This window comes from Papio anubis, chromosome 7 (assembly GCF_008728515.1).
Source record: "Papio anubis isolate 15944 chromosome 7, Panubis1.0, whole genome shotgun sequence".
Lineage (NCBI taxonomy): Eukaryota > Metazoa > Chordata > Mammalia > Primates > Cercopithecidae > Papio > Papio anubis.
In genome coordinates, this window is record NC_044982.1 from 130,763,398 (window position 1) to 130,786,271 (window position 22,874).

General features: G+C 43.2%; 1 protein-coding gene across 2 annotated transcripts in view; it reads left to right on the forward strand.

The window, feature by feature from the left end:
- MYZAP (myocardial zonula adherens protein) overlaps positions 1-22,874 on the forward strand; it is a 94,153-nt gene that overhangs the window by 38,066 nt on the left and 33,213 nt on the right. The window contains exons 7-11 of one of the 2 annotated variants that reach the window (XM_031668620.1): positions 2,251-2,376; positions 3,431-3,559; positions 7,797-7,876; positions 9,533-9,638; positions 16,151-18,841. In XM_031668620.1, coding sequence (XP_031524480.1) covers positions 2,251-2,376; positions 3,431-3,559; positions 7,797-7,876; positions 9,533-9,638; positions 16,151-16,204 — 495 coding nt within the window. In that variant the 3' untranslated portion in view covers positions 16,205-18,841. Of the gene's footprint in view, positions 1-2,250; positions 2,377-3,430; positions 3,560-7,796; positions 7,877-9,532; positions 9,639-16,150; positions 18,842-22,874 lie in introns of those variants that run through there. The other variant, XM_021940605.2, reaches the window with a different exon arrangement.

The window sequence follows — 22,874 nt, forward strand, 5'->3', positions numbered from 1 at the left end:
GAAGGGGTTTCACCATGTTGGCCAGGCTGGTCTCAAACTCCTGACCTCAGGTGATCCGCCTGCCTTGGCCTCCCAGAGTGCTGGGATTACAGGCGTGAGCCACCGTGCTTGGCCCAGATTGGGGGTGCTTCATAAATGCCCCCACTGGGCATGCCTTTCTTGGCCTCCAGTGGCCTCAAGGGCTATTTAGACACTCACCATGGTGCTGCTGTTATGTTACTGAGAAGACGCTTGGGATGCCCACAGATCTGGGACGTCAGAAGCCTTGGAGATCTTTCCCTTCACTGTTTAGATTTTCATTGAGGTCCCAAGGCCTTTCTGTTTGGCTTGACAATAAAGAGCTGAGGGACACACAATTAGCTGGTACTTGGGCTGTGACCCCTTCTCAAGAAGAAAACTGGTGGGTGACTAGGGACACTGGGGGAGTGCCCCATTTGGCCCTCTGGGCTGGGAGCGTTCCTTAGCTGGACTTCCAGTGCCCTAGAGGCATTAGCGCCCCTCCCAAATTTAAACCGTGGATAGACTTCCTACCCAGTGACAGGAGCAGATCCGTGAATGGCTTCTGGAGGGCACTTAATAAATTATGTCTTGGACGAATTCCTTTGTATGTAAGTCTGTGGTTTTAAAATTTTGCTCAGCGCAGACTCAGGCTATAGTATGCGTAGTGTATCCACATCGTTTGTTGCTCAAAGTAGAATATGTGAGGGAGTGAAAGGTGGTACTATTGGTAATTTAGTTCACTTCACAGGGGTGGGCTGGGTGGGGAGGAGGGGCTGCCGGTGCGCCGCCTGGTCTCTGTATTGCCACCCTCGGGATCTGCTGCCAGTTCCCCTGGTGTGCCACAGCCGTGGGGCAGATCATCTTCTCTCTATGTTCACTACTAACAGGGCAGCTCTTCTTTTCCATATATTGCCTTTCTCAGTAAGAGTTAGTTTGCGGGGGTGGGGAGTGGGGGGGGAGCTTATATTGCTAAAAAAGCCTGAAATTACTGATTTAAGTATTTTTTTTCAGCTGAGGGGATTTATTCAATCATTCATTCTACAAATATTCATCGAGTGTCTACTCTATGTGTGTGTCCTGTTCAGTCCTGTTGGTTCCAGAGGTGGCCTGTCACCAGGCATCTGGGGACATCATTAGGCTGCTTGGCAATCTGGCCGCTTCCCTGGAGTCCAGGCCTTTCACTCCAGCCCACAGTTGCCTGTTGTAGAGACTGATGCTTGTTTTCATCCTGACAGTGGAGTTAAAAAGGTTTTTCCCACTCCTCCTATTTTACTCCCCAAATTGAAAAAAAAGAAAAAAAAGCTTCAGGAACTCAGGGTATGTTACATGACCTGGAGGCAGAGTGAATGGGCCTCCAGGGACAGAGCCCTTCCAGCGAGCTGTGCATGCACTGCAAATGGAGCACACAGCACACAGGGTCTCTCTCAGCTGGTGAAAAGCTCTGTTCAGGATTTTCCACTTTGGGACTTCGTGGTGCCAACACTTGCCCAGTGATGAGAAGGGAGAAGTCAAGGGCATCAAGAGAGACTTGTCACATCTTGGAAATAAACATCATGTCACCTATTGTGGTTGTAGAATGCCTCCCTTTTCCAGAGTTTACGTATGCAGCAAACTCAGCTGTCTGCAATAGGCAATAACCTGGAAGGAGGGGATGACAGCAAACCTTCTGCAGCATAAAATCAATGGCGGGAAGTCTGTGGGTGAGGACGTGGCCTGGCAAACGGGAGGCACCAGCCACTACCAACCTAAGCCCTGCCCACCTGCAACTCCACTGACTTTTTCTCACTTCCTAAGCCAGGCCTGCTTCAGCACCAGGAGTGCCAGCTTAGTGTTCCCCACGCTAGGCTGGAATGTTTCCAAAAGCAACATTTAGGAAAGCACAAAGGTGTGGAAAGGGTGAGTTCAGATTTCTCCTTTGAGCTTAGCTGGTCTTACCTAGAAACTGGCTTGGCCAATGCAACTAATGAGATTGCTTAGAGTTTCTACCTTTTGAAAGAGTCACTCATGTGGAGGATACCTTTGTCCTGAGCATGCCCCCAAAATTCATGTGAAATGCCACTTTTTATTTTTCTGTGGCTCTGCTCACCCCTCTTCCTCCCTTTCCCTGTTAGGTCTTGCTGCGTCTCGCTGTCGAACTCAGTGGATGGGCTCACTGCCTCTGTGAGTCCCCACACGAAATGCACAGAGTGGAAGCCGCCAACTCCTCTGGGCCCTGCCAAAGCTGTCATTCTGAAATGAGTCTCTTTGTAGGTGGAATCGTCCCAAGAAGCCAATGCCGAGGTGATGCGAGAGATGACCAAGAAGCTGTACAGCCAGTATGAAGAGAAGCTGCAGGAAGAACAGAGGAAGCACAGTGCCGAGAAGGAGGCTCTTCTGGTGCGTGTGTTGTCGCTGCCGATGTAAACTAACCGGGAATTGTTGGTTCATTATTGGTGGTGATGTTTACTTAGTAATGTTTATTCTTAGAGGTGGGTTAGTGGGCTTGGCCATGGGTAAGGGATCAAGGAATTATTCATCGGCTCATTCACTCCCCTCCCCTGTTCCCCTCTGCCTGTATTCATCCCCGTCCCTGCTCAGAATAGCCCCTTGTCTCTGTCTCTAAATACACACCTTTTTCTAGCTCATCTGACAATTTGCCAGCATCTAAGCAGATCCTGAGCTTGCCTGCAGCTGTGCCCTCCCTCCCTCCCTCCATTTGCTTCTCTCCACCTGAAATTTCTTCCTTCACTGTCCTTGATCTTGCCTAAGCTCCCTAAAAGCCTTAAATGCCACCCTCTCCATGCATGGAGTCTCTCCCAGTCACGGAGCCAGAAGTGTTATCTGTCCTTAGGAAGCTCACTCTCTCTCTCTCTGCCTTTACTGTGGAATTCTTTTATACCTGCCATTAGAGTGGGGCTGCTTATCTCACATCTTGGCTTTTCCAGGAGATTATAAGTTCCTGAAGGCAGGGACCCCATGTCTGGCTCATCTGTGTCCTTAGAGGCTTAATACATGTTCTGATGATTCACTGGGTTTTCTTGTTAGTAATGAGCTGATGCGTTGCATTATGGGAGAAGAATCTGGGAATTCTGCATTCAATTCCAGATCTGGTTCTAATTCCCTTTACACTTCTGGCCAATATGACATTCCGAGTACCTACTCAATGTTATTAAACATTTATAGGCCTTTTTCACACCTTTTGGACATAAAGACTCAAGTAAAAAAAGGGGGAAAAAAGTAGTGAGGCCTATTAACCAGCCACATGATATATCTTTATTCATAGGTAAGAACCAGAACCAGGAGGTTGAGTTCATGATCTGTGAGACACTTTCAGGTTCCAAGCTCATGTTTTAAAGAGAAATCATGATCTAGAAGGCCAGAGCTGCTTGGATTCTGATGAGTAGCCTCGGTACTCCATGCCTGTACTTAGGAGAGTATATTTCTTTTGCAGGAAGAAACCAATAGTTTTCTGAAAGCGATTGAAGAAGCCAATAAAAAGATGCAAGCGGCAGAGATCAGCCTAGAGGAGAAAGACCAGAGGATCGGGGAGCTGGACAGGCTGATTGAGCGCATGGAAAAGGTAGGACACAGCGTTGGGCCTATTCCCCACTTGCCAAACTTTTCCCTGCAGGTCCATCTGAGATACGAGAAGCCCTGGGTATGGATTCCTCTCACCTCCCAAATTTGCGGATTTAAAAAAAAAAAAAAAAGAAAAAGAAAAAGCTATAAAATAAAGTATAAGAAAGTCCAACAAAGTTCTAATTTTTCGGCCAGGCGTGGTGGCTCACACCTGTAATCACAGCACTTTGGGAGGCCGAGGTGGGTGGATCACGAGGTCAGGAATTCAAGACCAGCCTGGCCAAGATGGTGAAACCCCGTCTCTACTAAAAAAATACAAAAAAATTAGCCAGGTGTGGCGGCAGGCGCCTGTAATCCCAGCTACTCTGGAGGCTGAGGCAGAGAATTGCTTAAAACTGGAGGGGCGGAGGTTGCAGTGAGCTGAGATCGCACTACTGCACTCCAGCCTGGGCGACAGATCAAGACTCTGTCTCAAAAAAAAAAAGTTCTAATTTTTCCCATGGTAACTATTTTGATGCTTGTAAAAAATTTTACTTGTGAAATTCTTTAGAAAAATTAATATTTTAGCAGCCTCATTTTGCTGTTGCCCCAGGCGTGAACTTAGTTTATCCATTGAATTATCAAGCCCTATTTAGGTGTTACATCAACACAGCAACCCTGTTGTTTCTGGGGTGTGTGTCTCAAGAGTTGGCTTTTCCTGGACACGCTGGGGACTTGAGGGAATGGGGAGGCCCCATTTCTCTAGGCATGGTCAGCAGGCTGATGAGTGGGGTGGGGGGACTTGAGGAAGGCGCGAGTTCAGCTGGGATAATGAAGCCTGTCTAGAGAAAGGGAGGAGGCCAGGAATTAAGCAGGAAGTGGAGGAAAAGGAGGAAGTGGTGGGAGAAAGGAAAGAGAAAAGGAAGGAAGAGAAGGAAGAGAAAGGATGGGTGACCTTTAGCAGGTGATAACTGACTTCTGGACCCAGGAGTTCAGGGCTGAGGCTGTGGCTGGTATCTGGGAATGGCTCCCCGGCCATTCCCAGAGCTTGCAGAGAGCAATGACCCGCCAAGACCCTGACATTATTAGCACCCTGTGACTCATTCGGGATGCGGAGAATCTCCAATCTGATGATGGAGGCAGAGGAGGGGCAGCAAGAGCAAGGTCACTGTCAGGCTTCATGTGATTCTGAGAAGAGGTCGCCTGACCTCATGGTGTTTGCAGCATAAGCCCCTCTACTGTTCTCTAACAAGGCAAGGTGTCGCCAGTATGGGAACTGCATTAAGTTCAGGACTTTGGAGCTTCAGAGCTCACTGGGTGCTTCTTTTTAGCTCTTTAGCTTTTTACTTGGGAGAGACAGGCAAACTAAAGAGTCAATTACAAGCTTACTTTTACCCCCTGGGAAAACAGAATCCCATCTTTTATTGAAGAGTAGATGATTGGCTTAGTGAGGACTAACATTAATATTGACCAGAGTGGGTAGTGGTGAAGATTGGACAATAAGGGAGCTTTCTAGAACTTGGGTGAGCTTCTTCCCACATTACTGTCCTCCTACAACAGCAGAAGATGTCAGTTAACTCGGATGCTCTCTCTCTGGGTGGCAGGTTTTTCTGCAGCATAAAGAAGCAAGGTGAGCAGGCAGCATAGCAGGGTAGTCTGGGGGAGACGCTGTCATACAGAGAGGCCACAGGTAGTGGTTACGAACATAGGCTTTAGAATCAGACAGCCTGGGGGTTTGAATCTTGTGTCTCTTTCTAGTTGTTTGCGGTTGCTTGATTTTTCCAAACTCAGTCTCCATTTCTGTAAAATGCTGATAATGGTACTTCTTACTCTTACGGCTTTTGTGAGCAACGCATGAGAAAAATCCACGCCAAGTGCTAAGCGTGGTTCCTTTTATATAGTAAGGGTTCAATCATTTGTGGCTATGATTTTTACTTTGTTACAAGGTTGCCTAAGCGTCTACCCTCAGAGTCAGGTTGTTTTTAGCTGGACCCATTTCATGCTTATCTTCATCGTACTCTTGAGGTTCTGCAAGTTTCTTGCCTTTCCCCACTGATTTTCGCATGGAGCCCTCATGTGGGGTGAATGGGTAGAGCCAGGAAGCTGGTCAGGCCAGCCCTCCCTGCCAGCATTTAGGAAACACAAAACCTTCCTCAAGTGGTGTTGGCTGCTTCTTTAGTGATTGGAAATTTATTGTCCTTTCTCTAAATCTTCCTTTCCATTTAGGCTAGAGAAATGCTGTATTTATTGAGCTGAGATTAGATAGGCCAATTTACGCTGTTTCCTTTCCAGGGACAAATCTTTGAGAGCAGGAATCTGGCCAAATCCCTGTCTCACACTACGTGAACGGCATGTCCCTAGGCAGGGCTGTGGCAGGGTACGTATCCTGCTCTCGGTTTTGGATTTTGCTCAAGGACAAACCATGTGCTTTTGAATGGCTTCTCTGCCATATACCTTAGTTTACCGTTTCTCTTGTTGAGCATTGTATTTCAAACACCTTTTTTTCCTGATCAGTAAAAATCCTTTAAGGAGTGTTCTCTACCAGGGACCCTTCTGGGGAACAGATAATCTGGGCAGTGGTTTCACAGATGTTTACAAATGTAAGAAATAATTGTGCAGTGTACACTTAAGATTTGTTGTGCCTCAATTAAAAAAAAAAACTGAATGTTGTAAGTGCGCTGTAAGTTAGACCTTGCTCTACTTTACGACAGCTTTTTTTTTTTTTTTTGGAGGGAGGCATTCACTTGTGAAAGCTTTTATCACTGTTATTTCAGGGCTAATGTAAAACTTCCAGCCACATGGGGGCAGGAGGAACGTTCTGCTCAGGTCAGGCCATAAGAATGTGCATTTGCTGTAGAGATGTAAAAACAGTAACAAAACCCCAGTCAAAGTTGATCTACCTTTGTTATTTTAAATATTTCAGTGATATACTCTTCCTGCTTGAGGTGGACTGTTTCCCCACCCCTTTGGCCTACCTCTTTGTATACCACTGCTTAGCTTCAAAGTTGTGGCAGTTAAATTTTCAAAGATTTGCGTTTAATAATTTGGTAGAAAGGAGGTTTGGAATTTATGTAACTAGTAAGAATTTGCAGGGTAGAATTTCTGAACATCAAGATGAGGACCATTAGTTCTCAGAGAAGGACCTAAAGTAAAATAATCTCCCAGTTAGTGAGTGGGATTTGATAAACTTCCATTTTAAGGACATTTGTTACACTAACATCTGTAATGTATTTTTAGTGCAATTTCAGTTATGACGGGCACCATGTCTTTATGAACATTTTTCAGCTTTGTCCAAAGAAATGACTCCAGACTCCTTTTTTGGGCAAACTCCTAAAGATACATAGATATAGCAAAGTGTACAAAGTGCACAGCATGGTGCATGTATGTTTCCTATTGCTACCATAGCAAATTTCCACAAGGTAAGTGGCTTGAAACGACACAAATGTATTATGTTACATTCCTAGAGGTCAGAAGTCCTAAAATCCAGGTGTTGGCAGAGCTGGATTCCTTTTGGAAGCTCTAGAAGGGAGTGCACTTCCCTGCCTTCTCTAACTTCTGGAGGCCACCTGTACTCCTCAGCTTGTGGCCCCCTCCTGCAGCTTCAGAGGCAGTAGCAGAGCATCTTCCAGGCTCCTTCCCTCTGATTACAACCCTGCTGCCTCCTCCTTAGAAGGGCCCAACTGGATAACCCAGGATCTCCCCATTTTAAGATCCTTAACTTAATCACATCTGCAGAGTTCCTTTCTCCATGTCAGATAACACATAGGATTCAGGAATTAGGACGTGGACATCTTTGGAGGGCCATTATTCTGACCACAACACATTTTTACAAGTGAATACACCTGTGTAAACACCACAGGTTAGAATATAGGATATTGCCAGAATTCCAGAGCCTCTTTTCTTGACGATTCAGAAAATAATAAAGAATTTTACAGTACGACAAGTCACCAATTTGAAGTATTGATTATCGTTATTTGGAGCTATAAATTTTCACTGAGCCTGGGCTGATGGAATACTTTTAGAAAATAAATCGTGAATGGTTTTATTTGGGATGTTTGTCTCTGACCCATAAATATATCTATACATACACAACAACTGACTTGGCAGTTTTGAGCCTTGTTTGGGCTTTGCTGAGCAGGTGTGTGAAACCCAAGGGGTGTCGTATAAACTTGGACTCCCTAGTGCTAGAATTGCTAAATAGACATTCTCTGTCGAACTTGGGATCCATTGATTAAAGTATCAGTTTCTGTTTGTTTTAGGAACGTCATCAACTGCAGCTTCAACTCCTAGAACATGAAACAGAAATGTCTGGGGAATTAACTGATTCTGACAAGGAAAGGTAAGACGTAATGCCTTTCATCTTGTAATGGATTTAGGCTGTGGACATGCTGTGTTTTTATAGCCTCATTTGACCCTTGCATTTTCATTTGTGTGGTTGTCCCTTGTTACAGACTTAAGCATACGTGACATTGGGCTGATAGCTTCCAATATGGAGCAAGTTTCTTTGGAAGCCTCCAGCCACATCTTGCAGACCATGGCTGGTTGTTAGTGTAGTAGAACATGTCAAATACTTTCACAAGTGCAGAAGTTCAGTCTATTAATGTTCTCCATCGCCTTGAACTCCACAGGATACACCTTGTTGATGAGAAAACTCATCAACTGTGACTAATACCATTTGCTTTGGAAACTAATTTTAAAACATCTTCCTTTGTTTCCAAACTTTGCTTAGTAAAACCTTGCATTGTCCTCTGGCTGTGAGTATATAAAGCTCTGCATGAAAAGCATGGTATAGTACACTGTGTCTTCTAGAAATCAAAAGACAGAGAGGCCATTCAGGAGTCTCTAGTGAAGGAAAACAAGGTTGAGATGATTTGAGTGTTTCGGGCAAGTGACTTAACCTCCTTGAGTCTTGCTTGTGCAGCATGGAAATTCATCTTTAAAGCGGGGAGACGGGTATGATGGTGCTAACGGTGCCCATCTCACTAGGTTACTATTGTTAAGAGAATTGTTGGACTTGCTGCCTGCCAAATGGTATGTGCTGAAAAAATACCCATTTTTCCTTCCTCAGTTGCAATTTCAGAGTTTTCAAAGTTATATGAGGCTTGCTAGTCTTTAACATAGTGCTGAGGCAGAGATGGGGCACGGGAAATAGACCACCAGACCGTTCCTCCAGTGCTCAGCCCCAGCGGCCCCAGAGAATTGAAGAGTCCAAGCAATGTTGGAGAATAACTTGTGCTATTGTAAAACAAAAGTATGAAATGTCTTGTGATGTGGCTTGCTCTGTTTTGATGTAGAGAAGGTCTTTCAACTTGTCCCCCATTTGCCAAAAATAAAGGATATGTAGAGCAACTGTGATTCCAGACTTTTCGGTACTCTGCCATTGATTTCAGATATTTTATTGTGTTGCTGGACCCCTTCTTCCCTGTCCCCCCATCAAAGTAATTTACTGGATGTTCCAATATTTTATTAACCCCAAAACAGAGAGCTTCTCATATCTGTAAATGGTGCAAAAAAAATTATCTCTCAGTCCCTGGAAAATAATCGTCTTTATATGGGATAAAACTTGCAAATGGGAACTTGAAAAATAATCCTGTGCCCCTTGGGTGTGGTAGTTTGTTGGTAATCACACTACTTTGTGTGGCCATCACACAAAGTAAGAAGAATGGATCTTAGGGTTTGATTTTTTGTTCTTGGCAGTATTTTTAAATTTTTTTAAGTTTACATTTTTTTTTTTTCACCAAACCTGCCTCAAAAGATACATGTTTTCTATTTTTATTTTTTTGTGGAGATGAGGGTCTCAGCATGTTGCCCAGGCTGGTCTCAAACTCCTGGCCTCAAGCAATCCTCCTGCCTCGGCCTCTTGAAGTGTTGGGATTACAGGCATGAGCCGCCGTGCCTGGCCCTCTTGGCAATATTCTTTAAAGCTGTGACTGTTGCTACTGCTGTTGCCGCTTTGGTTTAGGACTCATTTGCTTTTTTCTCCTATTTGTGTTAGGTATCAGCAGTTGGAGGAGGCATCAGCCAGCCTCCGTGAGCGGATCAGACACCTAGATGACATGGTGCATTGCCAGCAGAAGAAAGTCAAGCAGATGGTTGAGGAGGTAAGCATCTGTAAAAGGTCACAGGCCTGGGATTGCTTCCTGTGGTGGGGAAGCATCCCCAGAACAAGTCTGCCTTGCCGTTCCGTTTCCTGTGGCTCACAAGCCGAGGTGCTCGGGCCACTGCCATCTAGGCCAGGAGTGGGATTTCCCCACATGTCCCCCATGGACTGGTGATGATGCCCCTAAAAGAGGGGTCTCCTCAGGTCAAAAGGTTACAGTTAAGAAAGCTGGAAATTGCAGTTCCTAAACTCACCCACTGTCAAAGGACAGCGATAGCCTGCGTGAGTACCCACAGCTCAGGGGACCCAAGGGGGTGATGGGAAGGGTCAGTTTAGCCCAGGTCCCTGCACTGCCTCCATAGCCATCCATCTCTCTCTCTCGGCTGCCATTCTTGTCCTTTATCCTTTTCTGGGTGTGTCTTTCATTCCCTTTCCTTGTCTGTTTCTCTCCTTTTTCTCCCTCCTTCCTCATTCTCTTCTCCCACTGCTGTTTCTTCTTCCTTTTCCTTTACCACCATCCTTTCTCTCCTGTCTCTGTAACAGGAAACCGAGCTATACATTTACTGTATGGACATAGTTTACTATTCTCTTTTTTCTAAATAGAAAAAAATGGGTAAGTTGAACATTTGTATTTCTCTAAGAGGAACAATTTTTTTTTTAACTTGTGTCAATGTAATCTGCCTCTCTCGTGGTGATGTTCCAAAGAAGAAAGTCCGTGCTGTGTAAAGCTAATCACATATTATTGTAGTTTTCTTCTTGCTCAACTGAAAAATCCGATGGAAAAATCTGATAGAAAAAGAGCAGTTAGTACTAATAGGGTTATAAGAATTCCCTTGAGTCTAATTTTCTAACTTGCAAAGAAAAGGTTTCAATTTAATTAAATATTTAGTTGGCAGTAGAAAAATGAAAAAACATTTTCTTTATATTAAGCACTACTTTAAAAAGTTATGTTTTATTAATGAATTATTAAAATTAAAAGCATATCTACTTCTAATAAATCATGTACATGACAGATAAATGGAAGATTAAAAATATATGTATTTTATTAATCTCTAATATATTGGAGATATTAATGTTGTGGGGTTAAGGTCAGAGAATCATGAGGATGGGAAGGGACATCTTTTTTTATTGTGTGTAGGATAGACATACACATTAGATAAAAGTTTGTCCGTAAATGAGAAGTGCAGTTATACTGTGTTGAATCATGTACATCTTATATTGGTTCACACACAAATTTCTGGGGAGCAGTGGAATAGCAGAGGAAGCCATGCACGCACCTTTGCAATCCTTTTGTGCATCCAGGCAGGAGCACTGCCCGTGACAGTAAGGGGGAGGGAGATCCTGCCCTATGGTCAACGTTAGGTAGATGTCAGGAGTGTGTTTTCCAAGGAAAAGCATCGCTTTGCCACAACTAGCATCTCAGTGAGCCTTGGCTGTTGGCGCATAGTTTTTCTGCTTTCGAATTTCCCACCCACGAAGCCTGGGGCAAGGGCATCCCTTATTTTCCCCCATGTGAGTCTCTAACTGTGGGTACTACATTTCTCCCACCTCACCACAGGCGGGTGTCTGTGTCGTTCTTGTATCTAATCATTAGCGAACTATTGAATAAAACCTCATACTGGTTGGCTTCTGATTCATTTAAACCCTTACCTGTAAGAGGTTAAGGCTGTACCGAATCAGAGGCACCTGTTTTTTTAAAAGACACTTTCAAAGAAGTTTAGAATTCTCCATTTCCTAACCTACTTCCAGAATATAACAAACATACCAATTTGAAGGGAGTGAAGGAGGACACACACACATAGAGATGTACATACACATACCAACGTGTGTGTGTATAGGGATGCATATAAAGATCACTGTCCATGCTTTGCTTTTTTCTACCTGTGATTTCATATCTTCCAGATAAGCTTCTGTAAGCTTTGATGTGGTCTGTGGTCTGGAAGGCCCAGTCATTGGAATGAAATCACCAGCTAAAATTTAGGATGCCATCAGAATTAGCACCCCGTAGGGGCTGTTTAGCCACCACCACCAACATGAACAAAAAAAGAGAGAGACACTTTTTATTCCTAATAATTTTTACTGCCTGATTTAGAAAGTTTGTGTTTGCCCAGCATACGACATTAACTTATATAAGAAAAGGATAGCTTAAAAAATCTCAATTGCTATAGCCGTTTATGTGAATATATTTTTTAAAAAGTTAGAAACATAGTCAAGGGGGATGGACAGATGAGCACATTTAGAAGAGCAAGCCCAGGTTGGAAAAGAGTTGAGAACCTGAGTAATTCAGGGAACTGGGGAAGACATGCCCAAGGTGGGATGAGAGCTGAATTCACATCTTAGAAAACATAAGGGAATATGTTCTTGTTTTGTATTGTGAAAGAAGGGCAGGCCGGAACCACTGGGTGACGCTTTCAAAGAGGCAAAATGCAGCTCTTCATTCAAAGCAAAGAAAATATTTCTAGTCCTGGCTGCACTGGTAAGGCATTTAGCCCTTCATCATGAGTACATTCCTTACAAAGTAAGAAGCTGATTTAGAAGTTCTCTAGTGTTCCTCCACAAATTCTGTGTTCTATATAACCTTAAAGACTGTGTGGAGGAAGTCTGGTAACTTCAGTTAAGTGTTCATCATACAAAGAATTCTCTACTGTTTACTATGCTGTGCCTGTTTTTATGAGCTCAGCCTTATCATTATGTTGCATGATGAGCAAAATCCGCAAAGTCGTAACTAAATCACTTCAGCTCAGTTGGAGCAAATTTTGAAAAATCCAGACTACTGAATTGGTCACTTGTGAAATTAATCTTGAAATCTGACTCTAGAAGAGAACTGTGTTTTCATCGGTGAACTCTGGCTCCCCGGGCATATAGGCAGCCTTTAAGTGTAGTGGATGTTAGCGACCCTTTTTCTTCCCTCACATGGGTCTGGAAGCTCGTCTTCATCATAGCCTCACTTTCCCCATGGATGGGAGTCTCGCTTTCATCCGTTGTTGGTATCATTTTCACCATAATGTCCATGAGGAAACTTAGTTTTTTTAGATGATGGGCTTCTATTGTTTAGCTCAAAATGTCCAGGTATTACCACTGAGATCCTTGGGAATCCTTAAATGTTAAGCAACATGTTTCTTCTCACCTCAGTGGAGTATCTTTGTATCATAGTAATAATAAATAATAAGATAACAAATAATAAAAAGTAGCTGGCCCAGGTTTTGTCATCTTTAGCTCAATAATGACTTGATTTCTATGATGGGAGACAGTAGGACTCGTACTATGTAGGAAGGGCTCATGGTGGGGGTGAGCCCTTTTGAAATGAAGGATTAGTACATATCTTACAGGGTCAAGTTCATTGAGAAGAGACAACGCAAAGCGTCTTCTGTAAAATGTGGGGCCAAGTACCTCTCACTAGGCTAGGTCTTTCTACTGAATTAAGTCTCCTTCTGTCATGGATGTCAGGGGGTTGGGGATCTCCCCGATTACCAGTTCTGCCAGCTGATTCTGACTTTGATAAAAATGAAAAAACAAAGCAAAAAAAGCCCCACGTGTGCCTCTTATAGTCAGAAAATGCAGAGAAATGCCGAGGGATTGGAAAGAAAAAGCCCTCAAGGGGAAATTAATTCAGTCATCCATTCAGCAGATACCCACTAGCCCCCGCTTCGTGCTGGGGCTGGGTACACAGTGGGGAGTCATGCAGGCATGGGCCCTGCTGGCACGGATCTTACCCACTGGTATCACCCGAGTTCCAGGGTAGTCTTGCCTTTGGGCTTTATTATCCTGTTGAAAAGCCTTTTTGGGATTGGTCTTTGGTCTCGAATCTAGCTGCATTCTTTAGATTGCCAGGAAAGGCACCGGGAGAGCTGAGAGGAGTAAAAAGTGAGAGAGCATCCTGAGGTCCCCACAATGCCCCTCTGCTCACACAACTTGGAGTGTGACTTCTTCAGTCCACAGAGTCATTCACACTCTCTTTACCTGCTGTCACCATGGCTCACCTGCTGCCGACCAAAGCAACTCTCCTGCCAAGGGGAAAGTGATCTGGAGGAAAAAAGAAATTATTTGCCTTCCAAGAGGGTGGGTTTACATTTTTGCCAATGGGCAGGGATATTATTCAGCTGAATGAACAGTAATTTCTTAAGAGATTTTGTTTTTAGCTATTTCCCAGTACAGCCATTAGGCATCCTTTCATTTTATCATGTCTTTCTTTTGATTTCCTATTGCCACTTGTGATATAGGAAATGTTTCTTCCAACAGGGTCTGAAGGGAGTTTCTTCTCATTTGCAGAGGAGGCATTTTCTTTAGACTTCTTTTGCTGAAAGCAATCGCACTCTACCCCACTTTGCTATAATTGAGATGTTTAATAAGTGCAAAGGTGCAAGGAATTGATTTTCTCAGTGCTTCTCCACCCAAGCTGCACACTGGAATCACCTGGGGAGCTTTAAGACATGCCTGAACCTGGCAGATGGGATGGAGGCAGACTGAGCACTGGGTTTTGTTTCGTTTTAAAAACTCTACAAGTGATTCTAATATGTAGCCAGGATTGAGAATTGCTGTCCTGGATTCTCAGAGCAGTGGCCTGGCTCTCCTTGCTGGGTTTCATGTTCGTGCATTTAGCCAGCATCCCTCAGAAGCTCCTATGCCTGAGGTGGGAAGCTGCTGGTGAACTTGGCATAGGAAGGGCTCAACAGAAAGCAAGCCTGGGAGACAGTCACCAGGGACCAGGAGCACAGAAGTGAGAAAGCTGGTCCAAGTCTGTGACTCTTTGGGCACTGTCAGGGGACGTTCACTTCTTGCCATCCCCTGGTCCCGGGAGGATTCTGTGACAGCTCACTCTTTTTTTATTTTTAATTTTGTTTTAGAGACAAAGTCTCGCCCTATTGCTCAGGCTGGAGTGCAGTGGTGCAGTCATACCTTTCTGCAGCCTCCAACACCTGGGCTCAAGTGATCCTCCCAACTCAACCTCCCAAGTAGGTGGGACTATAGGCATGTGCACCCGCGCCCAGCTAATTTTTGTATTATTATTGTTATTTTTCATATAGAGACAGGGTTTTGCTATGTTGTTCAGCTGGTCTTCCAACTCCTGGAGTCTAGCAATCTTCCCATCTTGGCTTCTCAAAGTGTTGGGATTACAGGCGTGAGCCACTACACCTGGCCTGACAGCCTAATCTTAATAGCGGTACTGGCCTGGTGGTATCCAGATAATACAAACTTCCCAAAGGCTATTTAGACCCATCTAGAGAGATGTTTCTAAGGTGGGATGAGGTACACTTGTTAAACAGATAATAGAAACTTAAAGGGACAGAATCCAATCCACCTAAGTCCTTGAAAGCTGGACTACCACGAACAGAGACTAAGAGTGATTCTCATGGATCCTGTTCCAACTGAGCATGTATGCACATGTCTGCCTCGCCCTAGTTTAAATTATTCACTTCTGTCTATACAGAAGACGTTACACTTGGCCACATGGTATCCCTTTAGAAAGAGAAGAAAAAAAATCTTGGTCAAATAATTATATTAACAATGACCACTTCTCAAGTTCAAGGCAAAGCAGATTATTATTGTGTTCCTAAGGAATGATTTCGAAAGTATTTAATGGTCATCTCTTAGAATTTTTTAGAGTGATGCTATAGTCATAATGCAGCAGTTCCTTGGGGGAAACAAACTGGATCAGGGAGAATAGATGAGTAATAACTCTTCAGAGAGTTAAGGCTTTGAGTATCTGGCTGTCTAGCCAGTTGGCCAAACAAGGCTTTACGTTACTAGTCCCTAAATCCACATGCACCTGCAGTTAGAGACCTTTATGTGTATACAACGAAAGATGGCCTAGAAAAATAGCAACAAGCATAGACTTTAGCATCAGACAAACCTGATTTATTTATAACTAATAAAGTTATTAGTTTCTTTGTCTATAAAATAGGGTTAATAATAGTATCTACCCAATTTTTTGTAAGAGTTCAATGAGATGACATGTATAAAATGCACAGCATGTTAATTGGATCATAAGAAATAATGAATATTAGTGGCTGTTATTTTTACCACCAGTAAATGGGTTCCTGCTGTGTATACCTAAAGTTCAGTGAGTTAAAAGCAAAAGTAGCTATGTTGATTTCCTGACCAATGCACAGGGCTGCCTTTCATCTTTCCCTTTGGGAGTTTTGTTGGCCACATTCAATCTTTGGGTATATTTCTCTCTGCTCTTTTGTGCTCTGTGCTGTTTTCTAGCTTAGCCATCAGTCTCTTGGCAAGAATTATTTATACAAAAAGCAATTTTTAAAATGTAAATTTTCTTCATCGCAAATATCTTCCATTTTTATGTGGTTCAGTCATTTGCTGGCACACAATTTAATTTAAAACTGTTGTGTGGCATACTGAAATGTGCCACACATGAAAGCACACTCTTACTGAATGCCGTGTGTTTAGAGAATTTCAAGTACTTCTCATAATTTGTAATTAGCCAGATGGGGGTAGGGGAAAGGAGCCATAGCACCGAGCCCACAAACCTAATCCACTCAATTGAACTGTCTCCAGATCATGTCGCACGAACTCTTCTCCAGATTTAGTCTCCGGCTCTTTGGAAGATGATAAATTGGTAGCCTGCTCTGGGTTGGAAGCGATTCCTTTATTGTTCGTGATTAGAAGAACACTTGTACACTCTCTGCTGGGAAGAGGTGGTATTTATCTATGATGAGCCAATGAACAAAACAGGAAGGACGTATTATTGAAAGGAAAATTTGACCATGTGGGGCTCTTGTTTGTGAAAACACCCACATACTGTCACCCTGACTTGTACAGCCTCAAGCTGCAGAGTCAAGAGAACTCACAGATCCACAGAATATTTTTAGGAACTTGAGTAGACATCGAAGAAGGAACTGCAATGGAAAAGACTACTGTAAAACCTTTCAGAAAGTTCCAGGTGGAGGCTTGGAAGATGAATCCTTACGGAAAAGCTGCCAAAGACATCTGCTAAGGAGATGGGAAGAGAGCTTGAAGAATGTTAGTGCTCTGGGAAGGAAGTGCTCCCACCAGATCACCCCCCAGAAAGTACAGAAGCAGCCAGGTGTCCATGTGGTTTGGTTCTATTTGTATATAGGAGGTGGCCCTGAAGGTGTCCTTTCTGAATGGATATCAATACTCATCTTAGGACTCTTCTAAGAGGAGTTTAGCTTGCTTCTATCACCATCAGCATTTTGCCTGAATTGGTGCAACCAACTTCACGAAAATGAGTGTATCTGATAAAGAGAAATCTATTTGACTGAAATATGTTGAACTGAAACATCCTTCATGTATGCTTTATTTTTACAGAGGTCTTTCTTGAGATTGCTGCAGGCATTGGTGTTTTATCAGAACATGACAGTTTTGCTGAGAACTAGCAGTAGTAGCTGCAGTCATAGCAATGGGTGGCATGAGTCTACATAAGCTGGGAGACTGGGCTCGTGGAGTGAGTGCGTTCAGAGGCCCAGTGTCCCTCAGATGTTGGCTAGTTCTCCACTCTACCACTCCTTCATGGCAAAGCAGGCACGAAGATGCTTTCTTGCTAATATTTGCCTTTGCTTTCATTTAGATGCTTCTGCCCAGCCTAAGCAAGGAGGGAGGGGATGGGAAAGAAGCAGATGAACACTTCTCCACATTAGTAATTAACTGTTAATATTGTTCACCTGTGCACGGTGCTGTGTTTAGCCACAGATCCCCAGATACGATGCTGGGTATTCAGACTTCCACTAGAGAGACAGAGGCAGATTTGAGAATCTCATCTGGATGTTAGCTTAGTGTTGTTACCTACACTGCTTTTGGGGGATACCTTTATTGCTGTAATGTTTTTCTAAGTCACTGGCATTTGTTCTAGCAGCATTGATTCATTACCAAGTTTTTAAAAAGGAAATAATTAAGAAAATGCAATGACCTTTAGAGAAAATGGGTCACCCATGTGAGTCCCGCTTTCAGGGTGGTGTGCTTTCTTCTGCTTTTAGAGTTTCTTTTCTCTTTTGGGCTATGAACAGTACCTGGAGGCCAGGCAGGCCTTATTCTGGAGCAGATAGTGAGTGAGGTTCCTGAAGTACTGCATAGCCTGAGAGTGCCTCCTAAGTGGATGCCCTCCACGCCTCCTGCACTTGGCCCTGGCACTGGGTCCTAGGCTCATTGTTGATCTTCTTAGATCTGGGTTCCTTGCATCGCAGGACCTACCTCAACCTGCTCTTGTCTGCCTTTGCTGTGTGACCCTCAATTCACCTCTTTCCTGCCTGTACTGTGATATGGGTGAGCTTGACTTACTGCTTGTCAAACCTGAGTCATATGCTCAAATCCTGCCCCGCCACCGCTTTCCTCCCTTAACTGAATCCTTAGCCTTGGACTCCAAGGCTGCAGCTCTGTCTCATGGCCACTCACACCCCACCCAAAGGAGGTGCTACTCAAAAGTTTGAGGCAGGAATGATTTATCGTAAATGACAATGTTATAGTTTGTAATTCTAGTGTTGAACATGGTATTATTGACTTATTTATTTTAAAATCTTAGACACTTTATCTAAAATGTCAATTTTTAGAAGGTATCAGAGCACAATTGTGGCAGCCTTTTTTCTGTATGTATTGTATGTATTAAAAAAACAGGTTTACTTTATGACAGGTGTTGGTTACTGTATTCACAGTATAAACTGTCTTTTCAAGGGAAAAGATATTTTCTTTGGAAATGTTGTTGAACCTATGTTCTCTTTATTGAAATTGTTCTAATTGACCTTGAACTGTTTCTCAGACACCTGGTGCCCAGTTTCTGGCCATAGACACTATGTGAGGCTAAGTAATTCATGTTTCAGGTCACTACCAGTCACGAATGCTTCTCTCATTCCAAGGCTATGCATATGGATGTCACACTCCCATGTCAATCGTCTCTGGAAGGTATTATTTGCCCAGTTTTTTAAGCATGGGAAACTGAGGCTTAGAGTCTTAAAAAATAAGTAGCTGGCAGTCTCTCAGCAAATAATGACGGTGCTGCACTTCACACCCAGATTTGTGACTCCAAAACTAGCCTTTGTTCTTTTTTTCTTGTTACTTTTTAATTGGAAAAAATTTTAAATTGCAAAAAGTTGTAGAGAATGATAAAAAACAAAAACCCATGTACCCTCTTCTAGGATTAACAAATGTTGCCATTTTGGCACATTTGTTCCTGATTTTTTTGTTTTTTTTGAGACGGAGTCTCGCTCTGTCGCCCAGGCTGGAGTGCAGTGGCCAGATCTCGGCTCACTGCAAGCTCTGCTTCCCGGGTTTATGCCATTCTCCTGCCTCAACCTCCCTAGTAGCTGGGACTACAGGCGCCCACCACCTCGCCCGGCTAGGTTTTTGTATTTTTTAGTAGAGACAGGGTTTCATCGGGTTAGCCAGGATGGTCTCAATCTCCTGACCTCGTGATCCGCCCGTCTCCGCCTCCCAAAGTGTGGTGTTTACTGGCTTTTGCCTCTTCTCCCGGGTGATTTTTGCTTTTTCTGTCCCCCAGGCTGGAGTGCAGTGGCCGGATCTCAGCTCACTGCAAGCTCGGCTTCCCTGGTTCACGCCATTCTCCTGCCTCAGCCTCCGGAGTAGCTGGGACTACAGGCGCCCGCCACCACGCCCGGCTAATTTCTTTTTGTATTTTTAGTAGAGACGGGGTTTCACTGTGTTAGCCAGGATGGTCTGGATCTCATGACTTCGTGATCCGCCCGCCTCCGCCTCCCAAAGTGCTGGGATTACAGGCTTGAGCCACCGCGCCCGGTTGATTTTTGTTTTTAAACAAAAGAACACATCACAGATAAAGAAGAGGTTCTCTTTTTACCCCTCCCCGATTCTATTCCTTTTCCTTCTTTCACCCTCTCTTCTATTTCAGAGGCAATTTGGTCTCTAGCTGGGCCATGCCTTGATGATCTTACTGTGTGTATGTATATATAAAATTAGTATATGGCTTAGTTTGTGTTTTAAATTTTACATACATTTTAATTTATATATTAACAATAAATTTTATTGTACATATTTTGTGACTTATTTCTCCGTTTTGTTTTTGCTGTTATTCCATATAGATCTAGATTATTCATTTCAATGGCTAATATCCTTTTGTTTGAATATATTGTGACTTATTTATCCTATTGATAGACATTTTTATTCTTTTACAAATAATACCAACATGTCTCCAGGCTTCTCTAATTAGGAAATATACTTAGAGGAGGCATTGCTAGGGCGTGGGATTGGCACAATTTCACCTTTTCTTGATATTGCCCAATCGCTGCCCACAGTGCCCATACATTTCCACCAGTCACATGTGAGAGGGCAGATTTTCCAAATGCTCACCACCACTTGGCACTGTGTGGACTATAATTTTGGCCAGTTAGGAAATGGCATCTCATTGTTTTCATCTTAATTTGCGCCAGCCTGATTGCTACTCATTGAAACTTGTGAGGTTGGGAAACTTTTCTTAAGCTTATTGGCCATTCAAGTTTCCTCTTTTATGAAATGGTTGTTCGTATCATTTGCTCATTTTTATGTTAGGTTGTTTTTCTTTTTTCCGGCTGACTTGTAGGAACTCTACCTCTTATCAACATTCATCATTTATCAAAAATTATTTGGGTGCCATTATCTTCTCCTAGTCAACGTTTTTTGTTTCTGGTATCTTTTATAATACATAAGTTTTTAATGTTGGCAGAAGTAAAGTTAATCTTTTTGGCTGTGTTGTGTGTCTTGTTTGATGTAAAGATAGTTTCTGTAATAGTTTTGAAGTCTGATTGTTCATCTTTAGGTCTTCAGTTACCACCTGCACATCCATCCTCTCTATCTTCTTTCTTACTCTGTTTTTCTCCATAGCACTTATCATCGAATAATATGTCATGCATTTTATTTATCTGTTTTGCATGTGTATTTTATCTGTTGCCTGTTTCTTTCCACTAGAATGTAAGTCCCATGAGGGCAGGGACTTGCATCTATTTTGTTTGTGGCTGTATCTCTAACACCTGGGATAGTCACTGACAAATGATAGCTGCTCAATAAATATTTGTTGGACAAATAAATAATGATCCATGTAGAATTTATTTTTGTGTATCATATGAATAGGACTCCTTTTATTTTTGGCTCACAGAAAGCTTGTTTCTCTAATAGCATTGCCATACTGATTGTTTTCATGTCACTTTCATCAAGCTGGAGTTGTTTCCCCTGTGCCATTGTCTTTGAACAATCCTGTTTTCCTGCCCATCTGCTCAAGACTGAAGGAAACCCATTCCTTGGGCTTAAGAGTGGGAATAAGGATGAGGAGAAGCCAGGTACAATTTATGGGGAGCTTATGGGACAGTTGGTACACATTTAAGAAGAGCCTCTTATGAGCATGAGTGCAAAAATGGACATGAGTTCCTGCTCTCAGAGAACCTTCTGGCTGACATTTAAACTCATTAGAACTTGAGGCAGTATGTCATAGGTGCTGGGAACACAGAAGCTGGGAAACTTAGTGGTTAAGTTCATAGGCTTTGAGTAAATTCAGTCTGCTTTTGCATCCTGCCTCTGCTACTGACTAGGCTTTGCATCTTGAGCAAATTATCCTCTCCAAGGTTCAGTTTCCTTATCAATAATATGGGAATGGTCATAACATTGCCTCCTCCAGAGGTAGTTATAACGATTGACTGATATGATGTGTGCTAAATGCTTAGCACAGTTCCTGCCAGTACAAACTAATTCTGATGTGGGTGGAGTCTTTAGGGAGGAGGTAGTGTTTGACCAGGCCTTGTAGGATGGGTTGGATTTTTCTAGGCAGGGATTGAATGGGTGGACATGTCAGACAAGATATAGAATAAATAAAAGCAAAAACATGCAGACCAGAAAGTATAGGGTGAGTTCATAGACCATTCATCTAGTTTGGATGGTATGAAGGAGTGAGAAATGAAGAGGCTAGAAATATAGGTTGACACCAATTGTGATGGTTTATTAGCACCAAGCCAAGAAGGATGTCCTTCATCACTCTGCTCATAATTCCTCAATGGCTCCCCATTGCCTGATCAGATCTGAGCTCCAGAGTGGTGCCTCTGGCCAGTGAGTGCTGGGTGAGGAGCAGGGAGGACAGCAAGAAGGCTCCAAGGAGAGCCCTGGCTAGTGCCGGAGAGTGTTCACTTTCCATGCACTTGAACTTTAGGAAGAGCTTTCAAAATGCAATTTTTTAGCATCATCTTTGTGCCAGATGTGGAGCTAGGGGCTTCCGTATATATGTATTACATGATTTTAAAACAGTTCTCTCCCTGGACACTCCTGTTCAGGATTTGGTGTTTTGTCTCTGAAACTGAATTCGTCAAGAAAAGCACAGAGGTAAATAAGCTTCTTCCCTATTTCCATTCCGCCAGTCTCCTCTTGAATCATAGAGGGAAAAAAAGAACAGCCTAAAGAATTAGGGCCCCAGCAGATCCTTTGTGACAGACATGTCACATATCAACCTTCTTCCCAGCCCTGCCAATTCTCCAGGACAGCTTGGCAGCCATAGGTTGTCATCACAGGGAGGATGGAAGCAAGCAAACCTCTGAACAGGGTGTGGTGTGAATAGGACAGCCTGGGCCTTGCCCTCACAGACACTTGCTTGGGTCTTAATCTCAGCCATATAAGCATCTGGATGATTGTGAAGGGAATGAATGAATGATGAAAGTCTTGGAACCTCAGTTTCCTGGTCTGGAGGGGATAACCACATGGGGTTGTTTCTGAGAACCATGAGCTAACCCAGCAAAGTTCCTGTAGCTTGCACGCTCCTTCTTTCTTCCTTCTCAGAGAATGTGCCCAGATTGGGAAGCAGTTTAACCGTCCTTCCCTGACATTTGTATAGCCAAGTCATATTTAGGTATCCGGGGGAGCCAGAGTGCTCCTCCTCTCCTTCAGGAGAAGTTGGGTTATCTTTAATATAAGATAGAAATCAAACCAAATTACATTATTTTACCTCAGAAGCCAGTTGCAACCGATCCTTTTGAATGGTATAGTTCTATTATTATATATTACTTCAAACTTAATAGGAAAAAATTGATTAAAATATGTGCCATGTTCATATCTAGCCTGGCTGAATGCCACAAGACACATTAATTGAAAATGAATTTCCACAAACCCAATCAAGCATCATGAAGATGAAAAATGTACCTTTTCCCCTCCATTCCTTCATTGATTTTTCATTTTCCCCACTCAGTGCCTCATTTAGCAATTTTTCAGTTTCGTTTTGTTGTGGCCTTAATTCATTTCCTTTACTCCCCCCCAAATGAGATAATGTACCATTTTCTTCATCCTT